We start from the raw sequence: 15,195 nt of genomic DNA, 5'->3' as shown, positions 1-15,195 counted from the left end.
GAACAATAACTGCACCTGTTTTTATGGCTTGAAGGATTAGATTTAAGCAGTGAAAGCAAATGCATCCCATATATTCATTAATGTGCCCGAGGACAGAGGACAAAGGGTTATTGTGTTTCTTTGGTCTATTACGGCCTAAAGAAGGCTATTGTAAAACCAGTGACCACTAGACAGACCATACTACTCTGATTCAGATTTGTCATTGTAAGCTTTGTCTTAGCATTGTCGAAAATTGCTGTATGATCAGTAACACCCAGGGAATGTGACAAAAATACTAACCTTCCCACAGACCCGACTGTACTTTGTGGGTGTTTGGTATAATCTCTATTTTAAAGGATTGTCCATGCCGTATGACAGTTTTCAAGGTTTCAGTCGAACCAAGACGCACTGTTCAACGATGCTTATAAAACAGCTTTAGACTTTCAGATCAAACATACAGAAAGTCAGAGAACACGATGAGAAAAACACAATGAAGCCAATGAAAAACAATGAGACATTTCTAACTTGTACAGTTTTCCCCATCAACAAATTTAATGCAATCCATAAATTGACTAAATGAATTGAATGATGAATCAAATGGAAGGTTAGCTTTTGGAAATATTTAATTAAACAGTGTACTTTAAAGACAAATAATAGAATGATTACCTAATGTGCAATGAATGACTGATCATAGGAACATAGAAAAATGTCATTTATTTTGGCTGGTCAAATGTCAGTTATATTAGTTATCAGTATTCATTTTTTATTTGGCCCTAAATATCTTTTCCATTATTGTCTAAAATAACTGTGACATATAAAAAGTAAAGTCTTATAGTCAATATCGTAGGTGTATGTTGAAGCCTTTATGTGTAGCCTATATCAATTGCAATTTTTTTCTTTTTAAAAAGGATGTGAACCAGGTCTCATGGAGCTCCTGTTCATCTGGTAATGTAGGTGAGGATATTGGGGCCTGGAATCATGAATAAATTGCGTCTCATTGTGGTGTCCAGGCCTGGTCAGCACCAGGATAACACACATCTGCAGTGTCTATGTGTCCTGGATGAGGAGATATTAAAAAGCACTGAGACAGAAATGTAATAATGGCCTCTGCTCTCGCCACAGCCCTCTTATTGAAACGTCTGAAGGTATTAATAGAGAAAGGCTGGTGCTTGGCCGGCCTGGCAGGCAGTAGGGAGCCAGTGTTAGTGTCGAGCTCATTAGCCCCGTCTCATCTCCCGGGGTTTGGGCCAATAAACATTGCAGCCACAGGCCCCAGATTACGTTTAGCTCAGCACACTAGCATGCTTGCAGTAAAATCGATTACGACTTAACTCTGCTTTACCTCTATGTGTGCAAGAGAACTGTTTGCATTATGGCATTAACATTTTGTGTGCGGGGAGGTTTTTTTTTGTGTATTTGCCATAAACTGCTGTGGGTAGGGCTGGATATCAAACCTCAGTTTTCCTTTAGTAGCAACTGTGTGGACATGGGCAAACATTAATGACTTAATGGTTTTCATTTCTGTCTTAGATGCTGATATTATTTGACCAATACTATGATATTTTGTCTAATTTGGAAATATATTATTGTATGTATATATATATATATATATATATATGTGTGTGTGTGTGTGTGTTTTTTTGTTTGTTTTTTTTACAAAAAAAGGATCAAGCAATTTTAAATAAATAAGCATATGCTTGGTATCAACAGAAACCCAATTTCACAAATAATAAATGTCCAGAAACTTTTTTCAAGCTCATATTGTAAATTTTCTCTTTCAAACAAGCACAGAAATGTAATAGCTTCTTTTTTTTCCAGCCTCTTTGCTGCCTTAGAAAGTCTTATTATGGTAATGAAAACTGGACTAGTATTAAAAATTTAAATTAAATACTTTTATTTACTTTAGTTTTATTGATTCATTATGAAATATTTCATACACAGGTATTCAGTATTATCTAATAACGTCACAGCAGTGGACTTTAGCACAGATATTGCAGGAGTTCCCAGTTTAATGCTCATTGTGGAGTTGCACAAACTGGTTTACCACATCAGTGCAACAGTCACATCTGTTGAATTACACTGTCATAACTCAAGTTATAAAACTAAAATCTTTACATGTATAAATATTTTTCTTCTAGTTTTGATCAGCTGGTTGAGAAAAGTTTTTCTGTCAGTGGTTTCTGTCTCTGAGCAGGAGGTATTTGAATTGTGGTTTTGTTTGTTAGATTCCGTTGTGTATTGTTTGAGGATAAGAAATGAGTTTGTTAGAAAGAAATTCTCACCTTTCGGAGAAACCAGTAGTTACGCATTACGTCAGTCTCCCTGATACTGTCCGCTCAATGTGTTTCATTGTTTATTGTCCTGTGAGTTATTCAAGGTTCTGTGGAGATTTGAAACTGGATCAGTAAGGATAATGCTCAGGTAGCACTGAACAACAGATCAGTTTATTCAGTACACTGTGTTATTGTATGTGGTGTAAGACTATGGAAGTTGAATGGAAGAGGAAGCAGTTGAAGCAGTAGTAATATGAGGTGATGCTCATTTCTAGTGTCCTGATCAAGATGACCTGGTTTAAGCTGGAATTTAAAACATTTCATTGTTTATTCTGAGGATATAGAATGCTATTAAACACCATCAGGAATTTCTTTAGGTAATAGTCAAACATGATACGCATTTCCACATAACATTTGACCATACAGAATGTAAATTTTTACGTTAAACACAGACTGTAGCAAGAGAAAAGTTAAATACTGAACAGGAAAAAGTGAAATTCTCCTCGATGAGACAGCTGTAATGTCCTGAACCTTCACCGTATTATAGTTGTAATTGCCCCCTAAAAGAGGCTTTGCACATTCTGCCTTTTCATTTACAGCCATTAATATTAGAATTAGAAATATTAGAATTATTTCCAATATTGTCTGAAAATGTTCACATCTTTTTTCTTGTGACACTTAAAAAATGGTACATAATTATTATATTAGTGGGATTGTTGAAGGAATGAACGCAAGAGTAGATTTATACTTTGTGTTTTATGATGTGTGTGTGCATGTGCGTTTGCTAATATCATCCCAGGTGTAGTTAGTAGTGGTGGTAGCACTAGTCTGCATGATATGGTGAAAAAGTCAGATTGACATTGGAGCCAGAACTACTACTGATGACTTGTGATTTCTATGAGTCTACATGCTTGGTCGTCATGGAAAATACATGAATTAATCATTTTGAAATGTGTCTGTGCAACTTTAACATGTAGCTTTTTACTATCAATCATCACATGAACATAAAAAAAATAACTTTTCGATATTCATCTTTGTCATTGAATTCAGAATATCATAATAGAGTTTATTTTTTCCATGTATGCAACTAGATCACCCTAAATCCTCCTATATCTGGACCTTTGACTTTCATCACTTTATCTGTTATTGTAATTGTGACTGGATGAGTCGTTCAGCTGTAGTTCGTACCTCGGATGTGTGTTTGCTGCCTGTTTTCTGTTGGGCATCCCTTCCCTGGGACTACTGATGAAAACCTGCATCTAAATCTGGTACTGCGCTCCCTTTGTCTTATCAGGTGTTTGTGTAGGATGTCCATTACAGAAATGAATAAATTAAACTGCAGTTAGTAGTAAATAGATTTGGACTTGGATCAAGTATGACTGTAAAGGTAGAGGGCTCTATGCATTGTCATCTGGCATTTTTGTTGGCTCAGGTGAACCCCCCCCATAGACCGCACCTTAGAAAACCCTGATCACTTATATCAGTCATTTATCTCTGTAGCCCATAAAGATCCAGGACTATTCTTTGTGGAGACTTCCAAATGGATTTTTCTCTATATTTAACCATTACCAAGTCATTCTTACCATTTATTATAATACTGTCTTTTGCATTTTTCCAGTGAAAATCAGGTATTTTCCTATATTTAATTTACTGACCATGTAGTTGTTAGAAGAACACAAAGTAAATTCAAATGATATTATATCAAACCAGAGTAAATTGGAGGAAACATGACATTTTCAGCAAAATATATCCTTAATTCTACATAAAGACAATCGTCTGCAGCCACTGTTATTTGTAACTATATGGGTTTTACTGGTGAATCAATGTTGCAGAGAATAACAGTGTTTCCACGTTCACTACAGAAACTATGTATGCATCTGAAAAAGCCATTTGACAACTAATGAAAAGATGACAAACTGTATTTTACCTGAATTGTCTCACTGTGTTCATAGGATTATTAGTAAAAAGTTTTTAAACATTTTAGATCAGTAGATACTTTCAGGTCTTTGAGGGTTAAAGGTGTTTCTGTTTTGCAACCGTCAAAGGCAACAGTATAATCATCAAACAGTCATTCTCTAGTAAAGCAAACACCATGATCTAGTTCAGCCTTTCAAATTCCTCCTGATTCTTGTGGATTTGTCAAAGTGTTCAAATGTGTTGCGACTGAACAGAGCTGAAGATGAGAATAGGGGTCTTGGCAACAGCTGATTTACAAGGCAAAAGGATATTAGCTCCCTCCGCTGTTCGTTTTCCTTTTCTGCTGCTCCCTCCAAACACAAGGACATGCTGTGTTTCCACACAGGCCTCTCATTGGAGCCATCTTGATTGACAGTCGCTCTTCCACACCTGTTGGAGTGATTGGCAGGCAGTGGGACATCCTTATTATGTCCCCTCATCTCCTCAGCCCCCACACTGCCCACCCATCTTTGGAGCCAGTAATTGCTGACATTTATGCAGTGTTTCATGGTGTTTGCAAATGTATTAATGCTGCAGAGCCTCGGAGGTGCCTTGCCTTGTAGGCCAGAACCTTCCTCCATTTCCCAGCTGGCATTAATAGAATCCTCCTCTACCTGATAGGGGCCTATGGAACCAGGGGTTTATTGAGGAGGGCGGCAGGGAGGGGGGCTGGTGGTTTCCGTAGCAACAGGGCTCAGCAGTAAGCTCAGGCAGAATCCTGATTCCTTGTGCAATTGGCTGCCTTAAGGTGACATTCAGCACAGAGTAGTCTGTCGGTCTCATTTTCTATCTCTGTGTTCTCTTCCTGTGAAGCTGCAATCTTGAGTCCTGTGGATGCCGTTATTTAAGGAAGAGGATGCTGCTTGTCATTAGTTTGGGACTCTTTTAGACCATCATTAACTTAAAGGCGCAGTAGTACACCTGAAGGAAGCATTGCAGAGCTCACGTCACGTTACGACTGTCCCATTTGATTATTTGTTAGTGTGCGTGTAATCCTTCACCTCTGAGTAGTTCTGGCCATTATACAGGATGGACTGGTGCACTGGTTTTAATTTCATCTAACTGTATGGATCTTCCATAGCATAGTGGAAAAAAAACACTGCAGTAAATGTTATGATGCTGTTTGCCAGGTGAAGTTCTGTAGAGAATCCAGTGGACGTATTTACTGTGCATACCCATAATTTTATATCACAGCAATTAAAGCTACAGTTTGTGATTGTTGTTTTCTTAGCATCACCGGGTGAAAATTCTATATTTACCCTTCAACATATTGTAATTCAAGTGGTGTTAGATGATGTAAGACTAACCTTCTATACTTTGCCTGTGTTTTCAGACTGTACGAAATCTACCCTGGGATGCAATAACTTTTTTCTATTTGGGTTTCCAAAAGGTTTGGAGGGTTGAGTACAGCCACAGATTCTGGGCAGTTCAGTGGTACAGTGGTCTGTCTGTGTGGAGTTTGGATGTTCTTCCTCTGTTTGTGTGGGTTCTTTCCAGGTTCTCCGTCTCCCTCTCACTGTCCAAAGACATGCTTTAATACGTTAACTGGGCAATCTAAACCACCCATAGGTACAAATGTGACAGTGAATGGTTGTTCTGTATCTGTCATCCTGTGGGGAGCTGGTGACATGTTTAGTTTGTACCCTGCCTTTACCCAATGGTGGCTGGGATGGACTCCAAGACCCCCACCACCATCATGAGGATTAAGGGGTTCAGAAAATGAATGATCAGATTCTGTTAGATGTACTGAACACGGTGGTTCAGTTTTACTCCATATTTCAACACAGAAACTAGGAAAAGTGGCGTCACTTTTCCACCATGACACAAAATGGTGTCAGGTTCATCTGTATTTATATTTAATCTTTTGATTTTGACTGAGAGTTTCAAATTTTGATTTTTCCCCCCTGATTTCAGCTCCTGCAACTTCAATTACTTAACCACAACCAACTCTTTTTGCAACAATGCAAATACAGTAACAATCCACCTATGCAATGACACAGTCCCACATCACATTTACTTTTTAAAATGAAGTTTTTGTCAGTAAATACCTTTCAGGCATGCTTCATAACAAACACAGGCATTCCACTGAGGAAGTATCTCAAATTATAGTACCAGTGACTACCACTGGTTCCCTTTTTCAGGAATCATTCTGGTCTGACCAATTTTTTTTTTTTTTAATTATTCCTCTGTGAATAAGATTTTAGGGCTAATAGAAGGCTTTTATGTCTTTCCTGTCCTGTTGACTGATAGGTGTGATTGACAACTCACTTGCTGAGTTTTGGAACTTTTGTTTATTGAGTAAAACATATTTATTTCTGTGAGACAACTCTACTGTAGTTGTGATTGATAAGTTACTTCAACAAGACTATCACTTTTTTTGTCATGTAAATGTTTGATGAAGTTAATCTGTGTCCATAAACTAGTATTTAGCATTAGTTCACCAATGCCACCTTTGCCCATTTGTCTGAACATAGTCATCCCTGGTTTCAAAGAGCTAACAGCAGCAGTCCAAAACCAATGAGACATGTCACATTGGCTCTGTCCACTTCTTATACTCTCTGTGCTTAATTAATCGAATACATTGCACTACACTGCACAACCAAGTACTCTTTAATTCGAGTTGTTCTTAATATCCTATTGAAATGACATGTTATGTAATTCTTACAGTAAAATAAACCACAAAGGCCCAGTACTTAAAAACTACTGTGATATATGGTAAAAGTGTCAGCATCCTCTGATTTCTGTACAATATATATATATCTTCCACTGCCTTGGAGATGAGTATCAAATCAGGAGAGACTTGAGGAAGACATGAAGGAAGTTGACAGAAGAAAAGCCACAGGTGGAGAGGGTGGGGCGCTGTTATCTTCCATTACCTTCTCCTTTAAATTGTTTTATTTCTCTCTTTGAGCACAATTCCTCACTGATTCCTTTTTCCTCTTCCTTTTTCTTGTCTCTCTTTCTCTCTCTCTCTGTTCTTCCCTTATTCCATCAAAGAGAAACTAGACTAAGGTGGTGAAGTTGTGGTTGGTGTCTGTGCAGCTGTCAGTAGTAATTATCTCACACTCACAGCCAGACACCTAATCCAAACACTGCCTACACCAGAAAAGAAAAAAAAGAGAAACACAAAAAGGATGAAGGGAGAGAAAGAAAAAAGAAAGAGGAATGGTAGAGAAGGAAAGAAAGGGTTGAAGGGGAGAGGGAGAGAAGGAGGGGGAAAAGAGAGAGAGAGAGAGAGAGAGAATTCTTTCCCTGTATCGGCCTGTGAAAGCTTCGAGCCTCAATGCAAGTGTTAATTAAAAGAATCCAAAAAAGAGGAGCCAGTTCCTTTGTGTGGAGATGTGGGAGCGGGTCATTTGAGGGGGGGTTAACCTCACTCCCCACCCCCTGTGCCCTGCGGCGTTTCAGCCTTGTTTCCACGTTTTACCGCTGAGCCGCCAAGCTGCACTTATGTACCTCAACATCAGGAGAAGCCACCGGGTCAAAGCAAAGAAGAGGATTGAGAGGCACTCAACCCATTTTTTTTCCCTTTTCACCTCCCCTACTTGCATCCATGTCAGCCCAAACCCTCCAGGCTGTCTTTGACAGGGGAAGTGATCAACTTTATTTATACACTTATTAGGCTCTTAGACGAAAGCCTCTCATTGTGAGTATTGGGGGTAAAGGGTTTATGGGGATTCTCTCGACAGCCGCTGTTAAGATTCTCACGTTTGATTGCCACTCGATCGCGGAATAGACAGAATAGACTTGGGCCTGTTGCTTCACACCCTATAGGAAAGGCTCAGACCCTGTTACGTCTTTGTCTGCCTCAGTACACACTAGTTTTTCTTAGCACTTATTCATGTCTCTGTCCTTTTTCAATTAGCCAAAGCTTCTTGAAGGCAGTTATAGACTTTTTTCTTTTCCTTTGTTGAATAAAAAGTTAGTAACTTTATTTGTACTGTTGGTAGGATATTTTTTTGTTCCATTATGTTGTTAAGTTTTTACAGACATATGGATATGCCAAAGATAATCAGGACCAGAGTATTAAACTACTTAGAGTTGGGTTACATGAGTATTTTCAAGGCAATTCAGTTAAGTGTTCTTCGTAGGTGTTCCTGAATTCCTAAGCTGTCTTTACTGTAATACTTACACACTTGTCATTGTCAAGACTTCACTCACTACAAATTAGTAAAACACAGAAACACAATCTGTTTCTTCTGTAATCTGAGTGTCCTCTTATCTGTGTCGTTGCCCGGTGTGATTGACAGTGAAAGGCCTCATAGGACAGGTTTTAATTGCCTGAGAAGAAAGGTCATATTTTTCCTTATTTTATTATTTTTTTGGAAAAATTTCTAATACATTTATTGTTGACGTTGAGAAAGATATGAGGTACTCTTTCAAACTCAGTGTCTCCGGTGTTGGCTGATGTCATCCTTGGTTTGTGTAGTTTCAACATTGCACGTCCATCTCCTCTATTTAATACATTTCCTTTGCTAAAGATAACATGTAGAAAGAACAGGGACTCAGCTGGATATTATTCATTTTTGATTTATCTGGGGAGATACTGCTTTTCTCATATGTTCTCCTTTATTATTGAGCTAGTGGGAGTTGAAAACACAGTGGTCAATATAATAACCAGTTTCACTTTATACCTAATCTACTCACTTTGAGGCAGCAATAAATTTTAAAATCATTCCATATCCTCTGAAGACTAGTGAGACAGCACCCTGTGTGTTACACACTAAAAAACCTGAAAATAAAGTATTTTAAAACACTGCAGCATAAAGACTTTTACAATAAGTATCTTTGTTATTCCTCTTTCTCTGACTCTCTTCAGTGTATAGAGGTGTATTCACCTGTAGAGACATTGACCTCTGCCTGAATATCCCATGTTCCTCTCGGTTTTCTGTGTTTGGGAACATGGACCTTAGACATTGCATTTGTACCTCCAGCCAATGACAAAATAGCACAGCGTTTATGGGTTGGACAATATGAAACTGAAGCTGCTATTCTCACTTCATTGCTTTTAAACGGATTGTAGTTCTGTCTGAGAGACTGAGCTCAGAGCAAAACAGACATGTTTGTGTTTCATCTCTGTTTCCCTAATTGCTAAGTAGATGAAAGGGGCCAAGTTTAAACAGTTCTGTTCACAAACCCAAGACACACGTATTATATATTTAACCTTTAATGTAAACAACAAATATATACAACCTCAAATAAGAAAAACTAGGAAAATGCAGATTAAAAAAAGAAAGCAGTGATATTATAATGTACTTCATGCTTCATTTAAGCATCCATTTCACACATTGAGGCTGCAACACAAGTTAGGACAGGACAATTTTGCACTAGTAATGACTAAAATGATTAAATAACAGTGTAAACACCTGTTCTTGCTGATTCCTCAGGTGGTTCAGCATCAGGAACAGTGGCTTACCTGGATCTGATAGACCTACATGGATCAGGCCAGCTGTAGAGAACCTATGTTGACCTCTTCAGTACAGAGTTACAGCTACAAATACAAGGCCAAACTTTACTGAGCCAAAAGAATACCTTATATTTGCTGTGTCCAGTAAATATCAGGTATTCCTCTACATGATCGACGTCTCAGCTCTGAGGCATCTGGGATGGACTGTTACTCAGTGGAAATGTGGACTGTACTCCGGCCAATTAGTATTCCAGGTCTTGTAATGGAACCCAAAAAGGACCATCCAGACATTTACCAAGCATCCATAAGCCAAGGACTGGCATGGTCTAGGGTCAAAGGTCATTTGCGCTTGTGTTATGCATCATTAATGTTGAAAAGTACATTGAGGTTTTGAAGCAACACGCTGCTTTCATCACAAAAACCCTTCTAGACTCAACCATGCATATTTCAACAAATATGAAAATAAAAATGGAAACAGGCCTAGTTGAGGGAGAACAGGGTGTTGTGTGTTACTAAACTATTCCCCAATACTATGTGGAGCATCTTGAAACAAAAATTGTCACAATGAAAACCATGTACTGTTGTACACCATAAGACTAGTTTGCTGGAACTTTACCTTAAACATTTGATCAATTCAATCTCTCATTTCATTTTAAGTGTTGTGAAAATAAATTACAATATGGCAAAGTGTTAAATGCTTTGCCATCAAAACAGTATATTTCATGAGGTGAAATGTTGAATTGTATTCTCTTGTATTATTTTGGGTATAATACAGATCAAAGATAATTTGTTAATGAATGTTTTCAGCTTTAATTTTAGTTTTTCTTTTAGTTTGTCCTGACTTTTTCTGATGTGGGTTTGTGATTTCAAAGGACTCACTATGAACAGACCTGCCATACATTCAGCTTTGCCACAAAGGTGTGACTGCTTTTTCGGTCCATTGGCTGTTGCTAACTCACTTTCTTACACTGAATAGATAAGATAGTGTGAAAAGATAGAACAGCTTGTCAGATATTGTGGTTCTTATCAGTGCCAAGCACACAGTAGCGCTCACTGGTAAGTCTGTTTTGCTGACAAGGTCTAGTGGTTACACTGTTCTCTCATGCTATAGAAGCTGAGGCCAATGTAGAGGATCACTATTTAATAGAGACAGAAAAGAAGAAACTCGGTGTGTCGCCCTTTTCAGAATCAATTGGCGTTGCATGTAATCGTCTCCTGATTCAACCATGTCCAGCTGCTCTTTGTGTCGCCTTAACACCTGACAATGGAGCACATCACAGGGACCTTCTCTGCTTATTATGACACCAAGGCGACCTGCCCTGCCTCGACCCGTCGTTCAGAGGTGCACTCTCCCAGAAAACTCTTTACATCTGGGGCTTCTGCTTTGCTCTAGACAATTAGCATTTCAGCCAGTTTACTGTTGCATTATTGTGTCTTAGTGCTTTCACGACTTAAGATATACTTAAGTCTTGCCTTTTGCTGTCGCTGCTGATATGAATAGTCACCATGTGAACAAAAAGAAGTATGTTTTTTATAACTATAAATATTGTCTTCACTGTGTACCATAATGGGAATCAATTTAAAAACATATGTGCAACTTTTTAAAAGTGATTTAATCTAAATTTACTCTGAAAACTGCATCAGCCTTTGCTGTTTCATTGTCGTCTCTTGGGTTTAACCTCGGCTTGCTGACTGTAATGAGTCCCTGCAGAATTGCTGAAAATTCAAGTCTTGGCTTTGGATTTGGGAGCTCATTAGTCAGATGTTCTCTTACTATAAACTGCAACCGCACTAACAGGTAATGCAGGTGCACAGAAACCTTATCATGGTGCTCCCCAGATTAGAGAGATGACGAGACGAGCAAAGCTTTGTTCAGGATTTTGTATGGATGTGTTGAAACAATATGTTAATACATGTGTAACCTGGGGCTAAACTTGTTATAAACAGGTTATCCAATATATTCAGGATATTACTATTGTGAAGGTGACACTGTATTATACAGCGCTCTAACTTCCTTTTTGTGAGTTCCTGATGATAATGGACTACAGAGAATGAACTTATATTGCCATAAACTGAGAGTTTATGTTTTTCTCAATTACGTCAGAGCTACTTTTCCACCCTATTTGATTGAAAGCGTGTTCAATAACATTTCATTCATACACATCTTTTTTCTGTGTTCTGTGTCACTGTCAAGCAACTTTACTAATAATAAATGTTTATGGTCCATGACAACATGAGTGCTTGCCAGCTGAGATGCACTTCCATCATACTTATTGGGAAACTGAAAAAACACTGCACCTGTTTGCTCTGCCACTGATGATTAAAAGGTCCAGGTTATAAAAGAATCCCCCCAAATTCCTATTTGTTAAGACTGAGCACATTCATGTATAGTGTTCAGATCTACTATCACATAAAGTCTGATCTCAAAAAGGTGGAAAATCATAGTCAGGGTGGACAATATTCTGAAACAACTATGTCTCATCATTTTATACATATTTCTTTCAATTATAACAGAGATATCTTTGGACCATTATCCTCTAGAAGACAAACCTTTGTGGAGGGAAGTTTTACAAATTTGCTTAAATCAGTTCTGTTTTTTTATCACCAATCATTCCCTCTGATTAGAGTATGGCCACTTATTTAAGATGATGGAAAGTTATTAGTGCTTCTTATTTCTATTATTTATTTTATTGTTGTTTTCAGATGACATTAGCTGTCTCTGGAATCAGCTACCCTTGCCATCACCTCAGTGTTTGTCGAAGGTTGTCACCAGCCAATGCCCAGGAGCCCACAGAAGAGGTACGGACACACACAAACAAACAAAAAAACACTCACAGGATCTATGCAGTGGCTTCAGTTCCCATGGGTCTGTGTATATTCCTGAGGAATCATCACACATGGTACTAGATTGCTTCCCTTGCTGTTTAATCTAAATGATGTGTGCCTATAGTGTGCAGATGTTCATATGATAAGTGACAGTGAGGGTGATGACTTCGAAGATGCATCAGAGTTTGGTGTGGACGACTCAGAGATGTTTGGAATGGGATCTTCAAGTTGTCGGAAATCGCCTATGAGTACGTACAGTTGCTGTAAAAAATTATATCAATCAGTAGGTCTGAATAAACTCCAGCTTCTTTATCACTGATATACATCCACAGCTTGACCTTGTAATTATGTTGCTGCTTTCAGTGCCAGAAAATAGTGAGAATGAAGCTGATGCCTTACTGCACTTTACTGCCGAATTTTCTTCAAGGTGAGTGAAGCAGTAGGCGTATGTGATATACATTCAGAGGACTGTGTACATGAGCAGGTAAGGCTGGTTGTGCACTGACTTTCTGCTCTGTCTTTTTCATGCAGGTATGGAGAGACCCACCCCATGTTTTTCATTGGGTCTTTGGAGGCAGCATCTCAAGAGGCCTTCTATGGCAAAGCCAGAGATGTAAGTAAACTGATTCTTTCCTTTTGTAGCTGCTAATTCAGTGTTCTTTTTCTTTGTCACCTTTTTATTTCAAACAGTTGATTATGATTACAGTTAATTTGTATTCAACCTTTAATAGTCGTTTCATTTGAGTAGTTTAAACACTGTCAGAGCCACCATTCGTGTGCCTGAAGCACAAGTACTTTGTCATTAAAACATCTTTATAAATAGATAGATAGATAGATAGATAGATAGATAGATAGATAGATAGATAGATAGATAGATAGATAGATAGATAGATAGATATTTGTTTTAACCCTCAAAGACCCAAACAGCCACTGGCAACCAAAATCATCTACTGATCTAAAATATTTATTAACTTCTGATCCACTAAACCTATCAATACATGGCAATAATTGGTGTAAATTGCAGATTGTCATCTTTTCATGGTCATCAGATATGACCCATTTGGATGCTCAGAGGCTCTATAGTGAATATGGAAACACCGTCATCTTCTTTAACATTGATTCACCAGTAATACCCATGCATTTGACAAATGACTGTGGATGGAGACAGTTTATGTTAAGTTAATGATAGATTTGACTGAAAAAGTCACTTTTTCTTCAGTTTTCTCTGTCTGATATAATAACCCTCAACTTTAATCTGAGGTTTAGTGAACATCTACATGATCAGTGAATTAAATATAGGAAAGTACTAGATTTTCACTGAAAAAACACAAAATAGAGAGAATAGACTGACTGCTGTGAAAGTAGAGTTGGGTCTTCATGGGTTAATTGAGAAAGTTGGACTTGTGTGTTTTTACACTTTCAGTGATTTTTTTCTTTTTTTTTTTTTTTTTTTTTTACTACATCTAACCTTTCCTGAGCCCAGTATTGCCATTTTTCAGTTCAGAAGAAGAAACTCCATGGGTTTATAGCTACAGAACATGATGCTGCAGTCATGTTCAGTACAGAGAGTCTGAACATCCAAGACATTTGATACCAGTGAAAAGCTGAGTCTCCCCTGTACCTGACATGTATTGATAGGATTAGTGGTCCAACAGTGATTAAAAATTTTCCCTATTAGCAGTGTTTGCTTATATTTTACTTACCCAGTGTCCTTTGTGGTAGTTCACTGTTATTCATTTATCCTGTTTCCTGTGTGGAAAAAGCTTTATAACCACATTGATGTCATTTCATCAAACCCCTCATCAAATTTTCACCCTGACAGCTGTGGCTTTATTTTTAGCCATCCACTTTTCCCCCCTTGTTTTTTGTGGGTTTTGTCCTTTTAAGGATGCTTGTATCAACTGACAGCTTGTGTGGATTACAGCCTTCTTAGAGTGTGAGGACACAGCAAGATGTTAGGGGGACTTCACATCACCAGGCACAGAGCGGGAGGGTGGGAGGATGGAGGAGACTGGCCAGAGGACACAGCACAGATAAGGCATGGTGTGAAAGGAGAGGAGGGGGCACAGGGTGGTTCATTCAGCAGAAGATACAGAGCGAAAAGAAAGAGGAATAAAGTTGCATAAGGAAGGTAAAGATAAAGACAGTCGAAGATAAACTGAGACGAGGGAAAAAAAACCTAAAGACAAGCTTGGCATCTCGCCTGTTTCCCAGCTGATCTCCTCTCCTAAGCCAGCACAATATGGCCAATGCCTCCCTGGTGTTCGCACTCTCTACTGTACCACTGTACTCTACACTGTGCTGGTGCGAAATAGTATTCATTTTCCCCCGTATTTTGTTTTATTCTGGGTGAGCTCGATTTAGCCTGCCAACTGTGCCGCGGTTAGAATGGCTTTAGAGAAGATGGATATGTGCAAAGAATTGTGCATGAAAACAGAAGCTATTTGATCTGTTCTGTGTTTGTCCTGTTTTGTCACAGGCGTCCTAGACTACAGGCCAAAACATGCTGCCATTGACGCTTTCATTACACAGTAGCATATGTGCGCCATTATACGGGCCTTTTTTTCCTCATCTATCCCGCCATCCCTTCCTCTGCTCTTTGCTCTCATTTGAAAAGGAATCTAGTTTTCGTATCCTCGTCGTCTAAAGAGTCCACTTCATTAAGGGGATATTAGAAGACAGCAGAATCGAAGTGAAGGGGGGACGGTTCGGTGGGTTTACAAACAGAGGAATCAGTCTCACTCTCTCAAAGCC

The 15,195-nt window shown here is 38.5% G+C and overlaps 1 protein-coding gene across 1 annotated transcript in view; it reads left to right on the top strand.

Moving 5' to 3' along the window:
• The window catches only part of faf1 (Fas (TNFRSF6) associated factor 1), an 83,533-nt gene that overhangs the window by 26,950 nt on the left and 41,388 nt on the right, over positions 1-15,195 (top strand). Inside the window, exons 9-12 of the mRNA XM_030132588.1 lie at positions 12,319-12,414; positions 12,566-12,689; positions 12,805-12,868; positions 12,973-13,054. Coding sequence (XP_029988448.1) covers positions 12,319-12,414; positions 12,566-12,689; positions 12,805-12,868; positions 12,973-13,054 — 366 coding nt within the window. The remainder of the gene's footprint in view (positions 1-12,318; positions 12,415-12,565; positions 12,690-12,804; positions 12,869-12,972; positions 13,055-15,195) is intronic.

Source organism: Sphaeramia orbicularis, chromosome 4, assembly GCF_902148855.1.
Source record: "Sphaeramia orbicularis chromosome 4, fSphaOr1.1, whole genome shotgun sequence".
NCBI classification, from domain to species: Eukaryota; Metazoa; Chordata; class Actinopteri; order Kurtiformes; family Apogonidae; genus Sphaeramia; species Sphaeramia orbicularis.
The sequence above is the reverse complement of the archived record's forward strand: the minus strand, read 5'-3'. Positions and strand labels throughout refer to the sequence as shown.